We start from the raw sequence: 21,352 nt of genomic DNA on the forward strand, positions 1-21,352 counted from the left end.
GGATTCTGTTTACGTACAGAATCCCCATAAGCTCAATGGGAATCACCCAAATAAACATATGTGCACAACCTTGAAATAATTTTTTTTTTACATGTTTAAAATTAATTAAAATACAATTTCATTAAACATTTAAAACAAAAATTTAATTTTTTGAAAAATAAATTGAAACATGTTTTAAGGGGCCAAAAATAAAACAAGCTTAATTTACAGGTTTTTGAATGTTAAAATGATTTAAGTTTTATTTTCATATTTATTTTCACCCTTACGCTGGTAAAAGAAGGCCTTACGTCTGCTTTTACCAGGCGTAAGAGTTTCATGGGCATTCGCTGGGCAAGAGTTGGGTCCGCCAGCGGATGTCAATTTCCCGGGGTTGCGGAGGATCTGTTAAGATTCTTGACAGATCGCAAGCTCCAGGCTTTTGCGCATGCGCTTCGCATGCCTATACCCAAAACTTGTGAGGCACTTGTGTGTACGTGGTCATAGGCCACGTAAAATACGGGCCATTGTTTTATAGCAATGGAGATGTTATGCTATGTAACGCACAATATGTTATCAAGGCCACTGATTTACGTTGACTGAATAAGTCAAATTTCCTTATTTCATGGTGTTTTGGGGATTAGATGCTGTAACGCCATTATTTTGTGAAAATTGTAAATCAGTGGTCTTGATTATTATATATTCCTTTACCAGTGTATTTACCTTTTAATCTTTTACCTTTTTTTAAAGCCCAGGAAACAAGCAAGCTAGTATGTAACACTAATTAGGTTGGAAGTCGTACCTGGTGCTTAGCAGCACTTTGGAGTGGTATTGGACTTCGATTACACAGAGTGGATACAAAGTAGAGCTTGGCTTGTTGGTGGATTCCCGAAGCTTGTTGGGAGGGCTTGGGTTTGGCAGCATTGATGCTGCGAAGGAAGGCCCTGCATCTGGCAGCTCTAGTTTGCAAGAGGTCTTTGCGGAAAATAACGTTTTTTTTTGATTGGCTTGAGAAAAATAAGCAAATGCTGCTTCTCTTGGATAAATACCACAGCATAAGTAAATAAATTTACCAAGATTTCACTTGCAGTGTCAGCCTCTCTAGAACAGTAATTCAACACAAGGTTGCTTTAATAACATATATATTTTAACTTTCAACCAAAATAATTTGGTCAGTAGTTGTTGCATCTGTGAAAAGATGGCTAGGAGGGGCTGGGCTCGCAAATAACATCCTCTGTGAATAGCGAGTTGTCCTGTCAATCAGAAACATTTCCAGAATTTACCTGAGGAAACATTTACCTAAAATGAGGATAAAACACTCAACACTCACCAGCTGTAGTTGTATAAACAAATCTTCTTTAAATAGTGAAGAGCATATTGGGGACAAAATTTGTCGTGCGCGGTAGCACAAAACGAGCGATAGTGCATCGACAGCCTGTTTTACACTCTCTATGTAATTTTCTTTTCAATTGCAGTCAATGGAAATGAAAGTCGGGTGGAGTGCAGAAACGGGCTGCCAAGGCACGATTGCCTGTTTAGAGATACAACCCAAGACACATTTCACCCCTCATTGTGTCAGCTTTTATTTGAAACTTTAGTTGAAAATCTACTTAAATTTATCATCCAGTTGGTATTCACACAATGTTTAAAATTGGACAAAGTGAAATACTGTTATATACAAAAACACAATTTGATTTTCCAACTGAGAAAAATAGATTGTTTTGGAATTTAAAGATGAACAAAAACAACCACAGGCGTGTAATTAGCAGTATCCCCGTCATGCTTGAAGAGGCCTGTGCTAGTATTTTCTCTCTCTGCATTATTTTACTACACATACATCAGTGTTAACTTTACCCGAATAAAGCTTCTGATTTGCCCTCTACCTATTTTTTCAGATAATTTGGGAAAACAACTATATAGACATATACTGTTGCAGACTAAAAAGAAACATTTTTGCAGTTGGGCTGACAAAATTATTCTGATGTAGCTTAGGAAATTGTGCACATTGCAGACTGGAATTCTCCTTCAACTAACAGATTCATAGCTCGCGGCCAAAATATCAAGTCCAAGGTCAGGCTTTTGAGAGACTGAAGCCTTCAAGTAAAAATATTAATTGAGGTAGTCAAAGACACAAAAGTTCATTTTATATTCAGCTGAGGGAGAAAATAGCAGTAGAATTTTTTTTCCAGGAAGTGCTTTAAGGAATTTGGTTTGCCACCTTCTGTTGTAATTATTTTTAAAATTGCATATGACTGAATTACTTCATAAATGTGATTGTTCATTTGCATATCAGCCAACCGGGTGGAAGAAATTTGCATTGATCTCAAATAAATACATGAATAATTTGAATATTTGCACAGTAATTAATTGAAGATAAAAAATTGAATACAAGATTGATACTGTTGTACTGCAGGAATTGTGATGCAATTGTGCGCTAGGCGTAGCGCTTTTAAAATATTGCAGGTAGAGCTTACGTGTTGCTCATAGTGAATCAACAGATATGCTGTCTGATACCTTGTAATGTGCAATATCTTATCCAAGACACTAATCTAGGGTGATTAAATAATTGAAATTGTTATTTTATTACAAAGTATTATTGGGAGTGTAAGTGATATTTTCAGCTTCCAATAATGTAATTATGTCTTCATTTTCATAGCTTGTACATCCATCGATTTTCTTAGTTATTATATATTTGCTCAGCTATGTAATGAATTTCGTGTCTTAACTTTTTTTTAAAGTTCAAAATCCAGAGATGAATGTTGCAGGCAAGTAGGAGGTATGAAGAAATACTAAACGGGAGGGGGGGTCATTTTATAATTTTTAAAAAAAATGAAAGACTTGCATTTATATAGCACCTTTCACGACCACCCAGTGTCCCAAAGCGCTTTACAACCAATTGGCCAGGACACCAGGGATAACTCCCCTGCTCCTCTTCGAAATAGTGTCATGGGATCTATTACGTCCACACGAGAGAGCAGACAGGGCCTCGGTTTAACGTCTCATCTGAAAGACAGCACCTCCAGCAGTGCAGCACTCCCTCAGTACTGCACTGGAGTGTCAGCCTAGATTTTTGTGCTCAATTCTCTTGAACCAGTAGCATTTGGAGAGGAATCTAGTGGTTTGGTAACAATGGGAGCAGGGTGGTGGTATGTGAAAGGAGCAGGGGGTGTTGAGATGTGAATGTTGGATGGGGCGGTGGTGGTAATGAGGATGGGGATTATGATATCTGAGTACTGGGAGTGGTGTGTTGGGAATGATTAGAGGGGACTGCTGGGGTGGTACTGGTGGAAGGGTAGACTTAGGTGTAGGAGGATTGGTAGATGTGGGTGGGGGTAGATCCTGATGGGTGGGGAGTGGTGGGATGGGATTGCAGAGTGCTGTTGAGAAAAGTGGTCTTGACTAGAGAATTGGGTGTAGGTTCTTCAAGACTTATTTTTAAATAAAAGCACAGTAAGACCTTTAAAGCGATTTTGTCGGGCGGGTGGGCAGCACCAGAGGAAGGCACTTGGTATGGGAGAAGGAAGCAAAAAGGTGACCCTTCTCAAAAAAAAAAAATGACCCATCTCCAATTCAGTACTTCAGAGGGTTAACTAAAGAAGTGATTGGGAAAGTGGAAAAGTTTCAGATTTGACATGTTCCTATAAAAGAGCACTTGTTGCTGATGGATTTTATTGAAGTTCTGGGGGCATACTGGATAACATCTTACTGTGAAGGCTCAACAATTCAAGGGCAAGGCTGAAAGTCAAATCAGTCCATCTTTCAGACTATCTTCAATTTGTCAAGACAACGAACATAAACGCCTTTTAAAGACTGCTCAAACATTTTTAAACCACGTACTATATGGTGTTGTTTACATAACCTGAGCCTCTGTGGGATCATGGTACCAATATGACATCTGTTATAGTGCAGGTTTTTTCTCAAAACTCACCTTTGATTATCCTAACATTATTAGATTAGTTTCCATAAGCAGATGAAGTCCCTTAAAAACTGAAACCTGTGTCCCAATGTGCCTGGATTAGTGTGCCCAGATTTCACAGTAAACTGCTTTTTGGAGATTACTAGGCACTCCCCAGATTCTCGCTTCACCTAAGAACAGGAGTAGGCCATTCAGCCTCTCAAGCCTGTTCCAATATTCAATTAGATCATGGCTAATCGGTACCTCAACTCGTGTTACCCACCTTAGCACCATATCCTTTGATATCCTTACCTAACAAAAACCTATTGACCTCAATCTTGAAAGCTCCAATGGTCCCAGCATCCACAGCCTTTTAGGGCACACTGTTCACATTTCTACTACCCTTTGTGTGAAAAAATGCTTCCCGATTTCCCTCTTACATGGCCTAGTTCTAATTTTAAAATGATGTCCTTGTTCTTGATTCCCCCATCAGAGGAAATAGTTTCACTGTATCTATCCTATCGAATCCTTCTAACATTTTAAACACCTCAATCAGATCAATCTTCTCTACTCAAGGGAATACAAACCTAGTTTATGCAACCTGTCCTCGTAATTTAACCCTCTAAGCCCTAGTCTCATTCTGGCGAATGTTAGAGTGTAACGTGCCACCAGACCAATAAGTACAAGTGAACTGGTCAGACTTATTTACTAAAGGAAAAACACAGCAAGATAAAACACCACAGTACTTAAAAACAATGGATTTAGAATGACTCCACAGGGGGTTGATTTACCCTTTTCACTAAGCCACTTATTACAAATACACTTATTAGAAATGAGATAACTGCATTTAAAATAAAGAGGATAAATATTAAATAAACTAATCAAACTCAGGATAAAACTCCTGGTCCAGATGGATTACATCCGCGCATTTTAAAAGAATCTGGGGAAGAGATAGCAGAGGCATTACTACGCATATTTAATAATTCGTTAGAACAAGGTGTAGTGCCAGAGGACTGGCGGATAGCTAACATAATAGCTATATTTAAGAAGGGAGATCTAACATGCCCAGGGAACTATAGACCAGTCAGCTTTACATCGGTGGTAGGAAAAATAATGGAATCCCTATTAAAGGAGAAAATAGAAGAACATCTAGAAACCAAAAATAATATAATGAATAGTCAGCATGGGTTTCAAAAGGGAAAGTCTTGCTTGACCAACCTCATTGAATTTTTTGAAGAGGTAACAGAGAGAGTAGACAAGGGTAATGTAGTAGATGTAATTTATCTAGATTTTCAAAAGGCCTTCGATAAGGTACCCCATAATAGACTAATGAATAAGATCAGAGCATGCAGAGTCAGGGGACAAGTAGCAGAATGGATATCTAGGTGGCTTCAAGACAGAAAGCAGAGAGTAGGGGTAAAGGGTAGCTATTCACAGTGGCAGAAGATGGGAAGTGGTGTTCCGCAAGGATCAGTGCTGGGACCACTGTTTACAATTTATATTAATAATTTAGCCTTTGGAATCAAACACAATTTCTACATTTGTGGATGACACCAAATTGGAGGAGGTAGTCACTACTGAGGAGGACTGCAACAAATTACAAGACATTAATAAACTTGAAGAATGGGCATATAATTGGCAAATGAAATTCAACACAGATAAATGTGAGGTATTACATTTTGGTAAGAAAAAGAGAGGTCACATATTACTGGGAAAATACGAATGCAAGTAGGGTAGAAGAGCAAAGGGATCTTGGAGTACAAATACACAAATCACTGAAAGTAGCGACACAGGTTAACAAGGCCATAAAAAAAGCAAACCAAGCACTAGGATTTATTTCTAGAGGGATTGAATTGAAAAGTAGTGAAGTTATGCTAAACTTGTATCGAACTTTGGTTAGACCACACTTCATACTGCATTCAATTCTAGACGCCACATAAGAGGATATAGAGGCACTGGAGAGGGTGCAAAAACGATTTACAAAGATGATCGCAGAAATGCGAGGGTATACCTATCAGGAAAGGATGAACAGATTGGGTCTCTTCTCTTGAAAAAAGAAAGCTGAGGGTGAGGTTTTGAGAGAGTGGATACAGAGAGACTATTTCCACTTGTGGGGAAGAACAAAACTAGAGGTCATCAATATAAGATAGTCACCAAGAAATCAAATAAGGAATTCAGAAGGAACTTCTTTACCCATAGAGTGGTGAGAATGTGGAACTTGCTACCACAGGGGTAGTTGAAGCAAATAGTATAGATGCATTTAAGGGGAGGCTAGATAAGCATAGATGGGAAAAGGGAATAGAGCGTTATACTGATAGAGTTAGATGTGGAAAGATGGGAGGAGGTTCAAGTGGAGCATAAACGCTGGCACGGACTGGTTGGGCTGAATGGGCTGTTTCTCTGCTGTATGTTCTAGGTAATCCTGTGTAGTCTGTAAGCCAAGATAGATTTTTGGACTCTGGAGTTTCTCTGCATCCTCCTCACAGCACACACGCCCACCCAGCTTTGTGTTGTCTGCAAACTTGGAGATATTACATCTAGTTCCCTAGTCTAGATCATTAATATATATTGTGAATAGCTGGGGTCCTAGCACCAATCCCTGTGGTACCCCACTAGTCACTGCCTGCCACTCGGAAAAAGACCCATTTATTCCAACTGTTTGCTTCCTGTCTGCCAACCAGTTCTCTATCCAAGTCAGTACCTTACCCCCAATCCCATGTGCTTTAACTTTACACGCTAATCTCTTATGTGGGACCTTATCAAAAGCCTTCTGAAAGTCCAAATACACCACATCCACTGGTTTTCCCTTATCTATTCTACCAGTTACATCCTCAAAAAATTCCAGTCGATTAGTCAAGCACGATTTACCTTTTGTAAATCCATGTTGACTTTGTCCGATCCTGTCACTGTTTTCCAAGTGCTCTGCTATTACATCTTTTATAATGGGCTCTAGCATTTTCCCCACTACCGATGTCAGACTTACTGGTCTATAATTCCCCGTTTTCTCTCTACCACCTTTTTTAAATAGTGGGGTTACATTAGCTACCCTCCAATCCATGGGAACTGTGCCAGAGTCTATCAAATTTTGGAAGATGACCAGCAATGCATCTACTATTTCTAGGGCCACTTCCTTAAGTACCCTAGGATGTAGATTATCAGGCCCTGGGGATTTATCGGCCTTCAATCCCGTCAATTTCCCTACAAATACTGATTTTATTCAGTTCCTCCCTCTCATTCGACCCTATGTTCCCCGACATCTCTGGGAGGTTATTTGTGTCCTCCTTTGTGAAGACAGAACCAAAGTATGTATGTATTTAATTGGTCTGCCATTTCTTTGTTCCCCTTTATAAATTCCCCTGCTTCTGACTGCAAGGGGCCTACTCCCATCTCCCTCGACCGTATTTTTTTTAAAAAGTTTTCAGTTCATGTCGGGTGATGCTTGAAATATTATAATAATAAAGCTATTCAAAAATCAATACCTTTACAACACAAATAGTAAGCCTAAAACATCAAAATGCTAAACACAAAAATTAGATACATTGTCTGTGCTTGCCTTATTTTCCTCCTATCCTCTGTCTTACTTTCTTCTTTATTTTTGCTTCCACCATCCATTTCTGAAGTGAGAGCTGCTTTTTAAATAAAGTGTTTCATTGGTTGAAAACTGGTTTTAAATGCTTATTTCCCAACCAATTGAAAATCCATATTAAAATAAGACTGACATGGTCACATATCAAGTCAATCTTTGAGAAGGATGTTCTTCAAATACATCATATAAAATCTACTCCCTCCATTATGGAAAGTTCTGCACAAATACGTGCCAATATCCAAAAATAACCAAACAACATTTCAAAATGTTCATCTATCCCGATGTCTCAAGATAGCATCTCTCCACAATCTCCAGTGCAGGACACCAAAAGCAGTTGGCCTTGCATGCCATTTGTCCCGTCAATGGCAGGACTCTTGTGGAGGTTAAAGAGATGCATGTGCTGTCGCCAGGGTTTTGGAGTCACGCGAGGGGTGCAAGTGAAAACCACCATTTCCTCCACCAAGGACCGGTTTGCTCTGCACCGTTGCCAGACCATTGCACTCTATAGCTATCGCTGTAACCTCCGATCTCATTCCCAACCAGAAATGTAACCAGCTTCCTTTCAAAACACCATCAATTGCTTTTATTGGTGTCTGTGTCATATACCCACTGTAACAGTTCCCATGGATTGGAGGATAGCTAATGTTACGCCACTATTCAAAAAGGTGGTAGAGAGAAAACTGGGAACTATAGACTGACATCGGTAGTGGGGAAAATGCTAGAGCCCATTATAAAAGATGTAATAGCAGAGCACTTAGAAAACAGTGACCGGATCGGACAAAGTAAACATGGATTTACAAAAGGTAAATCGTGCTTGACTAATCGACTGGAATTTTTTGAGGATGTAACTGGTAGAATAGATAAGGGAAAACCAGTGGATGTGGTGTATTTGGACTTTCAGAAGGCTTTTGATAAGGTCCCACATAAGAGATTAGCGTGCAAAGTTAAAACGCATGGGATTGGGGGTAAGGTACTGACTTGGATAGAGAACTGGTTGGCAGACAGGAAGCAAAAAGTTGGAATAAACGGGTCTTTTTCCGAGTGGCAGGCAGTGACTAGTGGGGTACCACAGGGATTGGTGCTAGGACCCCAGCTATTCACAATATATATTAATGATCTAGACTAGGGAACTAGATGTAATATCTCCAAGTTTGCAGACAACACAAAGCTGGGTGGGCGTGTGTGCTGTGAGGAGGATGCAGAGAAACTCCAGTATGATTTGGACAGGTTGGGTGATTGGGCAGATGCATGGCAGATGCAGTATAATGTGGATAAATGCAAGGTTATCCACTTTGGTGGCAAAAACAGGAAGGCAGATTATTATCTGAACGGCAATAGATTGGGAGAAGGAGAAGTGCAACGAGACTTGGGTGTCCTTGTGCACCAGTCGCTGAAGGTAAGCATGCAGGTGCAGCAGGCGGTTAAGAAGGCAAATGGTATGTTGGTCTTCATAGTGAGAGGATTCGAGTACAGGAGCAAGGATGTCTTGCTGCAGTTGTACATGGCCTTGGTGAGACCACACCTTGAGTATTCTGTGCAGTTTTGGTCGCCTTATCTGCGGAAGGATGTCCTTGCCATGGAGGGAGTGCAGCGAAGATTCACCAGGCTGATACCTGGGATGGCAGGAATGACGTATGAGGAGAGATTGGGTCGATTGGACTTATATTCGCTGGAATTTAGAAGAATGAGAGGGGATCTCATTGAAACTTATAAAATTCTAACAGGACTAGACAGACTAGATGCAGGAAGGATGTTCCCGATGGCGGAGGAGTCTAGAACCAGGGGTCACAGACTAAGGATAAGGGGTAAGCCATTTAGGACAGCGATGAGAAGGAATTTCTTCACCCAGAGAGTGGTGAACCTGTTGAATTCTCTACCACAGAAGGCAGTTGAGGCCAATTCATTAAATATATTCGAGAAGGAGTTAGATATATTTCTTAAGGCTGAAGGGATATGGGGAGAAAGCAGGGACAGGGTACTGAATTTGGATGATCAGCCATGATCTCATTGAATGGCGGAGCAGGCTCGAGGGGCCGAATGGCCTACTGCTGCTCCTATCTTCTATGCTTCTATGATTTTCCCCTAAACTGCCACTGTTCACAGTGTGAATCTTGATGGTAAGAGTCACTGTGGTAGATTTTCAATTTGCTGCTCGGGCATAAATCTGGCGTTGTGGGTTAGCGATCTGTTATAGATTCAATGGAAAGTAAAATTAGCCGGGTTCTGTAACGGGCAACAGATCCACAACGCCAGTTTTACGCCTGGGCAACAAGTTGAAAATTTTACCCAACTGTCTTGACTAAGATATGTCAGAAGATGTATTCCAGGTGGTTTATCCAAGTGGTGTGTGCCGCTCAATTGTTAAAAGTAGCGCTGAAGAGTTTGTTACCCAAACTATAGGAAGCATGCACTCACGACTCAGACTTGCAAGTCATGATTATAGGTTTGTCACTTGTGTATATTTAACCTTCTTTATTAATTAATAGAAAATTCAGTTAAAATTAGGTGTTGGGGATAAAAAATAGCAACTGCATAGTTATCTTTTAAAAGATTATGAACACAAAGTTACCAATTTCTGAGTACATAAAACTGTTTGAACCTTTCACTATATTTCTCTGATTCTTTAAAGCTTGCAACTTATTGCATTTCAATAGGAACAGTTTAATTTGAATATGACACAAATAGAGTGAAATATTGATGGGTGCTGAAGAGTTGGGGAAAGAATTTAGTACAGGTAGACTATCCTTTATCTGAAAACCTTGGGACCAGCCGTGTTTCGGTTTTCGGAAAATTTCAGATTTCAGAAGGTATTTTATAAGACTGGGAAATTTGGCGGAGGTCGGCGTCGGCGGGGGGGGGTCGGCGGGGGTCGCGGTCGTGCGCACGACTTACGCTGAACGAAAAAACTTTCGGTTTTCAGAGGATTTCGGTTTTCGGAAGTGCGGATAAAGGATACACTATCCCTTATCCGAAAGGGTGGGGGTCGGGGGGGGGGAGAAAAGAATATCGGACAGGCCGCTGCAGCTATCGGACGGGCCACTGTATTGTTGGGTTCACTCTCCCGGTATACCTCCTTCACACTGCCCGGCTCGGCCTGCAATCTCCTACCCAGGAGGGAACTCAGTGACCCTCTGCCCTGCTCAGCGTAAGTCGTGCGCCACTCTGGTCATGTCGTGCGCACGACTTACGCTGAACGAAAAAACTTTCGGTTTTTAGAGGGTTTCGGTTTTCGGAAGTTCGGATAAAGGATAGTCTACCTGTACGCATTATGAAATACAAACACTTCTTTTCTGCACACATTCATTTTGCTATGAATCTATTAAATTTACCTATTCTGCATATCTTCCCCACCCACTCCTTCCACTTTTCTTATGACAATAAAAAACCAAGTGAATTTGTATTGTTCCATCACTGGATAACTTTCTAGGACACACCAGACAAGTATATTGGTTTGATAAATCCGGAAATACTGGATGGAGCTCAGTACTGCCAGATATCACACTGTGGGCACCCACTTGCCTCAGACCCACCTGAGCAGATGGATATTCATTCTTTTGCCAGGTAGAGCCTGGGGGAGAGAGTTAACATTTACTTGTTTATCATGCAGGTAAAAAAGAAAAATCTGTAATTAGACAATCAATTGTGATCAGTGTGGAACTTGTGCTTTTGTAGGTCAGTAGCAGGAGACCCAAGTTCCTGTAATTGGATTCTTCATAAAGAGTCACTGTTATACCAGCAATGTTCAGTAAAGCACAGGAATAAAATTGTATTCATCTATGTCCCATTTGAATGATTAATATCTGTATGCAGTATGCAAGTATCTGTCTCCTTTTTGCTAGTTTGATATTGTGTTTCGGAGGGGTTGTTGATATTTCATGGAAATTAATGGAAGAGAGTGTTTAGAATGTGGAACTCGCTACCGCAAGGAGTCGTTGAGACTAGCATCGATGGATCTAAGGGGAAAGATAAATACATGAGGGAGAAAGGAATCGAAGGATATGTTGATGGGGTTATTTGAAGAGGGATAGGAGGAGGCTCTTATGGAGCATAAACACCAGCATGAACCTGTTGGGCCAAATGGCCTGTTTCTGTGATGTTAAAGCTATGTAAAGTGCCTTGTAAAAAAGGAAAAGGCGCAGTATAGAACTTTTACTGTTTGCCGTAAATGACACCAAGGCTAAAATTACTGTAATTTGATCCTGTGTAAAGTATCACATTGCAGATCAGCAGAGATCAGCGACAGGTAGAAGAATATTAGCGTGTATCCATTGTCACTATTTGCATGTTTAGTTTCATTATTTAGCAAAGCTCGCTGATCCATACTTTCATGTCAGTGTTAAGAAAATTCTCAAAAGCACTGTTGTATTTCTTCTGTATTGCACAGCTAACACAATGTCAAACTATTACTCAGTGTGCTGAAAAAAGCAAGTTCATGGATCCTCAGCACCTTAGTGAGTGGAGGACTGAGTCTGAATTGAGATATAACAGACTCCCTTTGAATCTAGATATAACCTTTGGAGATTTGGTAAGAACCAAATGTCCAACTAGCCAAAGTATATATTGGCTTGTGGGCACCATGCTGTATTTCATTGGCTCACCTTAGCTTGCCACTGATCAGTTTATGTTTATTTCAGTAAAATAGATACAGTATATACAAATATTTTAAAGTGGCATTATCCCTTTCACCTGAGCCATAGTTTTTAAGTAAATTAAGGCTCTTTCACAGAGTCCTGAATTTATCTGTTTCAACTTCTAAATAGTGTAAAAATGGAATAAAATAGAGGATCTCCTTGAAGCACATTTGTGTGATCATCCTGGTTAACAAGTAATAATGTGGGAAGTTCCCCCCAATACTCTTGGTTCCCCATGTCAGATCTTATCCTTGGCCGCCTCTCTAAGGTGGAAAGTTGCTATAATTGGACCGGAGCGATTGACTAGCTTCATCTCTGGAGTATGGACTGTGAATGTATTGGCAGATGCAGTTAACTCGAGGACAAATGTTCTCCAGTACTTAAGATGTCTGTTCAAAAAAATTTGGAGACTTTTTTCTAATATACTTGAATAATTGGGGTGTCGCCGAATTAATGTAGGTCTTCATGGATGTTGAACCTTAATATTTACAGCAGATATTAAAGCTAACCCATAAGGAATGTGTAGAATGTGTAGATGCTACACAAGTTTTGTACCTGACCTCCCATTTTTGTAGCCTACATTTCGTTGTACTGCACTTGTGCACTAACAATGACAATAAAAAAGTTGATTGATTAGTTGATTAATGCTGATTCTGCACTGTTATTATTATTAGTTTTTCATCAGCATTGCAGAAAGTGATTTAAAATATTGCTTGTAAATACATTGGGCTGAAATATTTACATCTATATCTCTTGATTATGTTTCATTTATTCAAAAGCCTAATTACAATTTTTGTATATTTTTTTAATTCACAGAAAACAATAACTGAAGCTTCAGTTGTTACCACAAAGCAGATTCCACTTACTCTACTAAAAACAACACACACCATGCCTGCCTCGGTCCTTACACCAAGACCTACCATTGCCATGGTAACGGCTCTAAGCAACCCTCAGAAATCAGTGGTTAATGCAGACTCTCAAAACACACCCATCAACCTTCAGATCACCAACAAACTGACAACTCTGGGGGCCGACGCTGTGCGAATAATGCCAAAATCAACTGTACAGTTGGTAAGAAAAACTTGGGAATGCTATTTTTTTCTTTTAAACCAAGTCTCCTTAAAAAAGGTCTTTGTTGTACTTGACCTCCCACAAATCTGTCATAATGTTTTGGGAGTTAATTTTATACACATTAGGATGAGGAATTTCAGCAATGGTGTCTTTTTCTTCCTGCTTTTTGGAACTATTGCCAATAGTATGGGTCAGATGGGTAACATTATCCTATCAATTCATCTCAAACCCAACCTCTCAAGAGCATCTCTCCCCCCCCCCCCCCCCCCCCCCCATACCAGTGTGATCATTCAGTTTTCCCAGAAGACATCCTTGTTTGCCTGTCTTCTGTGGGGTTGCCAGAATTAAATGTTGTTTTGCGCTGTGTGTGTGAACCCACTAGGTACTAAATTGTGGCTGTCCAAACTAACTACTCACTTAGGACCTTTACAACTGGCAGAGAAGAAGCTTCCCTTACATCACTTGGAACTGCTTTCAAACCCAGGTGAGAATAGTGTTCCAATCAAAGATGCCACAGGATTTCTCTTCCTCTTGAGTTTGCCTGCCCACACCCTTTTGTTTTTGAAGAGGAACAAAATAACTGTGTACTAAATACTTCAACATCTAAATAACAGTTTGCCGTAATCAGGATAGTCCAGTAGCATGAAGGATTCTTTTTATATCAGAAATTTAAAGGGCAAAGTTTAACCCTGGTATATAACTAACTCAAACTAACTAAAAAAAAAACTATATACATATTAAAAGAAGCTGTGCCCATGTTCTGTTCCTTCTGTGTCATCTGATCAATTTGATTAGGTACAAAAATGGTGGACAGGCAAAGACCCACTGGTCTAGCTAGCCTGTCCCATATAGTTGTGATGCCTTATGCATCACAATGCAGACACTCCCTACCCACCCAGAGCCAATGGTGAAATCCTGATTTTTGCACGAAGGAAAAAGGCAGAAACATAAAATAAACAAAAAGGCAGCGGAATATCTGCCACATGAAAGGAAGAATTTGAAAGTGAATGTGAGTTAAGACTTTGATTCAAACAGTGTGTTTGTTATATGAATTTATAAAAAGAGGATCACTGATGGGCTGTGAGCAACTGGCATCCTTTCAGTTTCTGTTTCATTCTTAAAATCCTTGCTTCTACTTCACAGCAATTTTTAGCATTATGTTTTCTATTTATCTAACTCTTTTGCCAGCTCTTTTTTGATTAAATCTAATAAGTTCTGTCCATTTTTTGTGGGGGCAACCTGTTTTCAGCTATTTGTAGCTGGTACTACTACTTCCTCTCTGCTGACTCAAAGCTTTATCTCTGATATCTCGTTCCTGTTTGCCTTGAGTTGAAATATTTCTCTCTGCCCCATGCTCTTCTTTTTATAACTTTTCACTAAATAAATCTGATCCAAATAAGTTCTTTTTATTTAAAAGTCATCAGATTTTTTTTTTGCAGTTGGAAAGAGGTGAAAAAAGTCATTATAAAGAAAGTCCTATAAATCATTATTTGTTTAAAATAAATCCAACACAACTGATGAGAACATATTAAACAATACCATTTCTGAAAATCTGTGACGCCTATCTTCCACTTTTTGAGTACTGTTGTATATAATACTAGCCCCTGAAATTCTTTCCAATTCTGTTAATTAATGTCTTAAACAAATAATAAACAAAGCAAGCTTTCTGCTAGCCCTTTGAGACCAAATTAATCTGGAACTGACCAGGCACCAACTTCAACAGAACCCTTTATTTGAGAATTAACTGTTTTACCAGTTGTCACCAACTCAAGTTATTGTAGTTTTTTCTCTTCGCTGTGCTTTAAGTGTCTTGGATATTTCAGGATTTAATTTTTCAAACACTCAAGAAACTTTCAGTAGAACTGAAGTGCTACACACACAAACAGAACTAGAGCGAAGCAAGAAATATAGAAATGGAGGTGTAAAGATGGGCTTAGATATCCAGACAACAAAGCAAGTGAAAGAGAAAAAAAGACCATCAGAAACATCGGGCAGGATTTTAACTTCAGGGGTGGGGGAGGCTGGATTGTGGTCTGGAAACCTGGGAGAATGGGTTCCTCTCTGGGCCTGCCGAATTTAATGGCAGGACTTGATTAACATTTTTTTCTCTGTTTCCCGCCCTCAGCCAGCCAGATTGAGAGGCAGGCTGGCTGTTGGGCGGGTAGGCCTGCGGCACCAGGCCGGGGAGCAGAGAGGAGGGAGGGAGTGATCGGAGGCCTTGCGAGGGTGGGGGAGGGGCTGGAAGGCTGGCGGGGGACGGAGATCGGCAGGCTGGCGGGGGGCGGAGATCGGAAGGCTGGCGGGGGGCGGAGATCAGAAGGCTGGCGGGGGGCGGAGATCGGAAGGCTGGGGGGCGGAGATCGGAAGGCTGGCGGGGGGCGGAGATCAGAAGGCTGGCGGGGGGCGGAGATCGGAAGGCTGGCAGGGGGCAGAGATCGAAAGGCTGGCGAGGGGCGGAGATCGGAAGGCGGGGGGCGGAGATCGGAAGGCTGGGGGCGGAGATCGAAAGGCTGGCGGGGGGCGGAGATCGAAAGGCTGGCGGGGGGCGGAGATCGAAAGGCTGGCGGGGGGCGGAGATCGGAAGGCTGGCGGGGGGCGGAGATCAGAAGGCTGGCGGGGGACGGAGATCGGAAGGCTGGCAGGGGGCGGAGATCGGAAGGCTGGCGAGGGGCGGAGATCGGAAGGCTGGCGGGGGCGGAGATCGGAAGGCTGGCGGGGGGGCGGAGATCGGAAGGCTGGCGGGGGGCGGAGATCGGAAGGCTGGCGGGGGGCGGAGATCGGAAGGCTGGCGGGGGGCGGAGATCGGAAGGCTGGCGGGGGGCGGAGATCGGAAGGCTGGCGGGGGGGCGGAGATCGGAAGGCTGGCGGGGGGCGGAGATCGGAAGGCTGGCGGGGGGCGGAGATCGGAAGGCTGGCGGGGGGCGGAGATCGGAAGGCTGGCGGGGGGGCGGAGATTGGAAGGCTGGCGGGGGGGCGGAGATAGGAAGGCTGGCGGGGGCGGAGATCGGAAGGCTGGGGGGCGGAGATCGGAAGGCTGGCGGGGGGCGGAGATCGGAAGGCTGGCGGGGGGGCGGAGATCGGAAGGCTGGCGGGGGGGCGGAGATCGGAAGGCTGGCGGGGGGCGGAGATCGGAAGGCTGGCGGGGGGGCGGAGATCGGAAGGCTGGTGGGGGGCGGAGATCGGAAGGCTGGAGGGGGGCGGAGATCGGAAGGCTGGCGGGGGGGCGGAGATCGGAAGGCTGGCGGGGGGGCGGAGATCGGAAGGCTGGCTGGGGGGCGGAGATCGGAAGGCTGGCGGGGGGGCGGAGATCGGAAGGCTGGCGGGGGCGGAGATCGGAAGGCTGGCGGGGGGCGGAGATCGGAAGGCTGGCGGGGGGGCGGAGATCGGAAGGCTGGTGGGGGGCGGAGATCGGAAGGCTGGAGGGGGGCGGAGATCGGAAGGCTGGCGGAGGGGCGGAGATCGGAAGGCTGGCGGGGGGGCGGAGATCGGAAGGCTGGCTGGGGGGCGGAGATCGGAAGGCTGGCGGGGGGGCGGAGATCGGAAGGCTGGTGGGGGGCGGAGATCGGAAGGCTGGTGGGGGGCGGAGATCGGAAGGCTGGAGGGGGGCGGAGATTGGAAGGCTGGAGGGGGGGTTCAGAGATTGGAAGGCTGGAGGGGGGGTTCGGAGATCGGAAGGCCGTAGGGGGTGGCAGAGAGTCTGAGATCGGAAGACCGGGGTGGAGGTTGGAGATTGAAAGGCCAGAGCGGGGGGGGGGGGGCTGGGGATCGGAGTTTGTGAGGCCGGAAGCATGGGGGTGGGGTTGGAGCTGTGGGGGTGGAGGCGGGTCAGGAGGCCTGGGGTAGTGGGGGATGGTAGGGGTAGATCGGAGGCCTCGGCGATGAGGTCAGTGGGGGGGGGGGGCGGGGGAGGGAGATCGGAGGCCTTGTGGGGTAGGTCGGGGGAGATGGGAAGGGCCGGGCGAGATGGGAAGGGTCGGGGGGTGGGGAGGTATCCGATTGCAAGGGGTTGGCACACACCTCCTGGATCCAGCAGTTCTCAACTGAACTGCCGGGTTGCCCGGAAACCTGGCCGCCTAGAGTTAAATTTAAAATTGTGCTTCAAAATGAGGCAGGCTGCCTCATTTAAGTGCTAACCCGTCTCCTGGGAGCAGGTTGGCCGCCAGGAAGAGGGCAGGTTGGGGTCGGGATTCAGATTTCTAACACTTTAACCCGCCTGTTTTTTGGGGTTAAAATCCCCCCCCCTAGGGTTAGAGAGAAGTTTTTAAATGATGAAAAGGAAATATAAACTTCAGCTATTGCTGTGTATCAGTCTCTGACTGTAATATGAATAGTTCCAGCCTCTGGTTGGGCATGAAGCCCACATTTACCACTGAAACATCATAGAACAGTACAGCACAGGAGGAGGCCATTCAGCCCATTGAGTCTGTGCCAGCTCTTTCGCAGAGCAATCCAGTTAGTTCCACTCATCTGCTCTTTCCCCATATCCCTGCAATTTCTTCAAGTATTTATCCCATTCCCTTTTGAAGACTACTGTTGAATCTGTATCCACCACCCTATCGGGCAGTGCTTTCCAAATCCTAACCACTCGTTTCCGTAAAAAAGTTTTTCCTCATGTCGTCTCTAGTTCTTTTGCCAATCACCTTTAACTCTCTGACTCAGGACTGGAATTGTGAATTATTGAATTGTGAGGCTGTCCTCATTTCTGTATTTTGCTGTTGGTCTATATTTATTACAATAATGCGACCTGTATTTTCAAAAGTTTGTATTTTTACAGTTCCCGAAAGAAAGTTTATTCATTTTCTCAAATCTTGGTTATAAACATGAGTAGTACTAGCTAGAATGTATTCAGTATTTTATTCTTGATGTGAAGGTTTTCTGTCAAAGTGCTGTGTAAGAAATTATTGTGTTCAAAACAGCAGGTACAGACCACAAGCTCCCCACCAATCAAGGTTCCTCAGTTCATTCCTCCACCCAGACTGACGCAACGCCCAACCCTCTTACCACAGGTAAGTACATGTGACAATAAGGCAGCTAATGATGAGGTGGCTTTACATTCAAAACACAAGTAGAGTGCAAAGTTGTAGCCTGAAGCATTAAATATGCATGACCCTCAGTAGTCTGGCACTGCATCAGTTGTCAGAGGTGTGAGTTCTGCCAGAAGCTGTATTCCAAGGTACTGTAGTTGATGTGTAATTTAAGAGAGGTTGAAGTGCTGAAGTGACGGTTATATTTGGTTGCAAATAAGTGTAATCATTCCTCTTTTGCAATCTTTATATGCATATAAATGAAAAGATGGGAGGTGGAATAACCAAAGACACCATCTTGTTAAGAAATTGGCACCAAAAGGAGCCATATTGGTCCTACCACACCCCGGTATGCAGACCTCATTCCAGAATTGTACCTCAGTTCTTTACTTCCGTCTGCTCTTTATTCAGGGTTTACAATATTGCTGCCAATCATGGGAAGGGGGGTAGGATATCACTTGGAATACTGTCTTGCACCTGAGCTAAGGAGGGAAAAATCAGCGAAGGTTCCCACTCCTGACTGCTATTCAGTGACCCCCCTGCTGGAAAGTGTATGTCTATGGATGTCAGATGAAGACATGGTTGAGCTCAACTGTGATGCTTTCTATGGTAAAATATCCTGACATTTGCATGGGCTCACACATGAAACATGGTCCCTTGGGTAAGGTACCGGATGGCTGCTGGCATATGTGAAACCATAATCCACATGAGTCAGCCCCTTCAGGAGGGAAAAGTGAAGAAAATTGGAAGTTAAAAAATACTGCACCTATGGTAGGTATTAACATTTGTTATTTGGTGTACAGTTTATGCTGAAGGCTATATTCTTATGTGGAGATCCCATACTTGCTTGTAAAGAACTTTGTTCTGTATATTTAAGGCTTGGGAAACCAGAACCATAATTGAGTGTCATGTGCATTTATTTTTCAGTTGAGCTTAAATTCAGCAGTACAGTTCTTTAACAATTCTTTAAGGCAAAACTATTTAGCTTCTCAAGATTAGTTGGTAAATACAATGCATCAGTCTAGAACTGAGCCATGTAAACTGGGAAGGCATCATTTTCAGTCTTCAGACCCAACTAAGCTAGCTGAATTTAGCTGGGGCTGCTGTAAGAGTGCTACAATTGGCCTCAGCACTTCTGCAGTAAGGAGGGGGAAAATTGACCAGGGTTTCTGCTGTTGCTGTGCTTTGACACCTGTAGAAAGTATGAGTGTGGCTGTCGGGTGAATGGGATGGGCCTTGGCTGTGATCCTCCACCTGATGTTTAATTAGCCTGCTGACACTCACTGTTTCAGCTCACACATGAAGAGTTACCACTTGGCAAGGTACTGGAGAACAGCCAGTTCTGTAGGACAAGACCTTTGGTACGAGTCAGCTTCTTCAGAAAACGAGAAACTATTGGCGGGGGGAGGCGGCAGGAAGAGAACCTGTTTACATTGTAATGTGCTAAGTTGCTGATGATTTCTCAGGTTCGTCCGAAGCCAGTGATGCCAAATAGCATTCCTATTGCACCTGCACCTGTGTTTACTACTTCGCAACTAATCCAGCGACCCGTGATGCTGACGAAGTTCACACCCACCTCTCAGCCATCAGCTGCAAATTCCATACATCAGGCTAGAATTATGAATGGACAACCAACTGCTGTCACCAAAACGTTACCAACTGCACAGCTGACAAGCATTGTCATAGCCACCCCAGGTCCTAAGGTGGCTGGTCCCCAACAGCTGAAGCTCAGCAAAGCAAATCTGGACAGCAAGGTATTAATGCCTTTTGGTGTCTTTTTTTTCCCCCTAAAACAGGCACAAACTGATATCTAGGTTGAAATCACCTTTGTAGCATTGACCTGTCTATTCAAGTCCATGCATGCCCATTGGTGAAATGTTCTATCTGTGACACTTGAAATTCGGCAAGCAAAAATGCATTAATTTTGACTAGCTGTGAGTCCCAGCCAGTCAAACTATTACTGTTTTTTTAAAACTTGTTTTGACAATTCCAGCTGAATGTGAGCATCAATGAGAACTAGTTTTCTAGTGTATACAGGTTCGTTAAATAAAAAAACGCTCTTATATAGTGTATTAAATAACTAATGGTGATGTTTTGCAATAGTTGCTGATTTCAGACCATTATACATACTCATGGAGTGCAATGTGCAGCCAGCAGACAAGACTTATGCTGCTGGCTGCACATTGCACTCTGCCCAGCAATGAAGCAGTTATGTTGAATTTTAATGGACAAGTGTGTGGACTCTGTTCTCCTGATAAAAACATTCAAATTTAAGTTTTAGGAAATGTAATGACCACCAGGAACCCTTTTTTAACTTGGCTTTCAACTGCATTGTACTATACGCTGAGCAAATCCCCTACCCAACAACAGTCCAAGCACTTCAAAGTGATTCATAAGAACATAAGAATTAGGAGCAGGAGTAGACCATACGGCCCCTCGAGCCTGCTCTGCCATTCAATAAGATCATGGCTGATCTTCGACCTCAACTCCACTTTCCCGCCCAATCTCCCAAAAATCTATCTATCTCAGGATTGAATATACTCAACGACTCAGCATTCATAGCCCTTTCGGGTAGAGAATTCCAAAGATTCACAACGCTTTGAGTGAAGAAATTTCTCCTCATCTCAGTCTTAAATGGCCGACTCCTTATCCAGAGACTAGGCCCCCTCGTTCTAGACACTCCAGCCAGGGGAAACAACCTCTCAGCATCTACCCTGTCAATCCCCCTCAGAATCTTACATGTTTCGATGAAATCACCTCTCATTCTTCTAAACTCCAGAGAGTATAGGCCCAATCTCTCCTCAGAGGACAACCCTCTCATCCCAGGGATCAATCTAGTGAACCTTTGTTGCATCGCCTCTAAGGCATGTATGTCCTTTGTCACATAAGGAGACCAAAACTGTGCACAGGTGTAGTCCCACCAAAGCCCTGTACAATTGTAGTAAGATTTCCTTGCTCTTGTACTCCAACCCCCTTGCAATGAAGGCCAACATGTCATTTGCCTTCCTAATTGCTTGCTGTACCTGCATGTTAACTTTGGGATTCCTGTACGAGGACACCTAAATCTCTCTGAACACCAACATTTAATAGTTTCTCACCATTTAAAAAAATTCTGTTCTATTCTTCCTACCAAAGTGAATAGCCTCACATTTCCCCACATTATACTCCA

General features: G+C 43.3%; 1 protein-coding gene across 3 annotated transcripts in view; it reads left to right on the forward strand.

Annotated features, from left to right (window-relative positions):
• Nucleotides 1-21,352, forward strand: part of phf21aa (PHD finger protein 21Aa) — a 362,336-nt gene that overhangs the window by 282,312 nt on the left and 58,672 nt on the right. For all 3 annotated transcript variants that reach the window (XM_086007576.1, XM_086007575.1, XM_086007577.1), the window contains exons 5-7: nucleotides 12,905-13,159; nucleotides 18,076-18,165; nucleotides 19,650-19,937. In XM_086007576.1, coding sequence (XP_085863702.1) covers nucleotides 12,905-13,159; nucleotides 18,076-18,165; nucleotides 19,650-19,937 — 633 coding nt within the window. The remainder of the gene's footprint in view (nucleotides 1-12,904; nucleotides 13,160-18,075; nucleotides 18,166-19,649; nucleotides 19,938-21,352) is intronic.

This window comes from Somniosus microcephalus, chromosome 15 (genome assembly GCF_052327205.1).
Source record: "Somniosus microcephalus isolate GS21.2 chromosome 15, FLI_Smic_1.0, whole genome shotgun sequence".
Classification (NCBI taxonomy): Eukaryota; Metazoa; Chordata; class Chondrichthyes; order Squaliformes; family Somniosidae; genus Somniosus; species Somniosus microcephalus.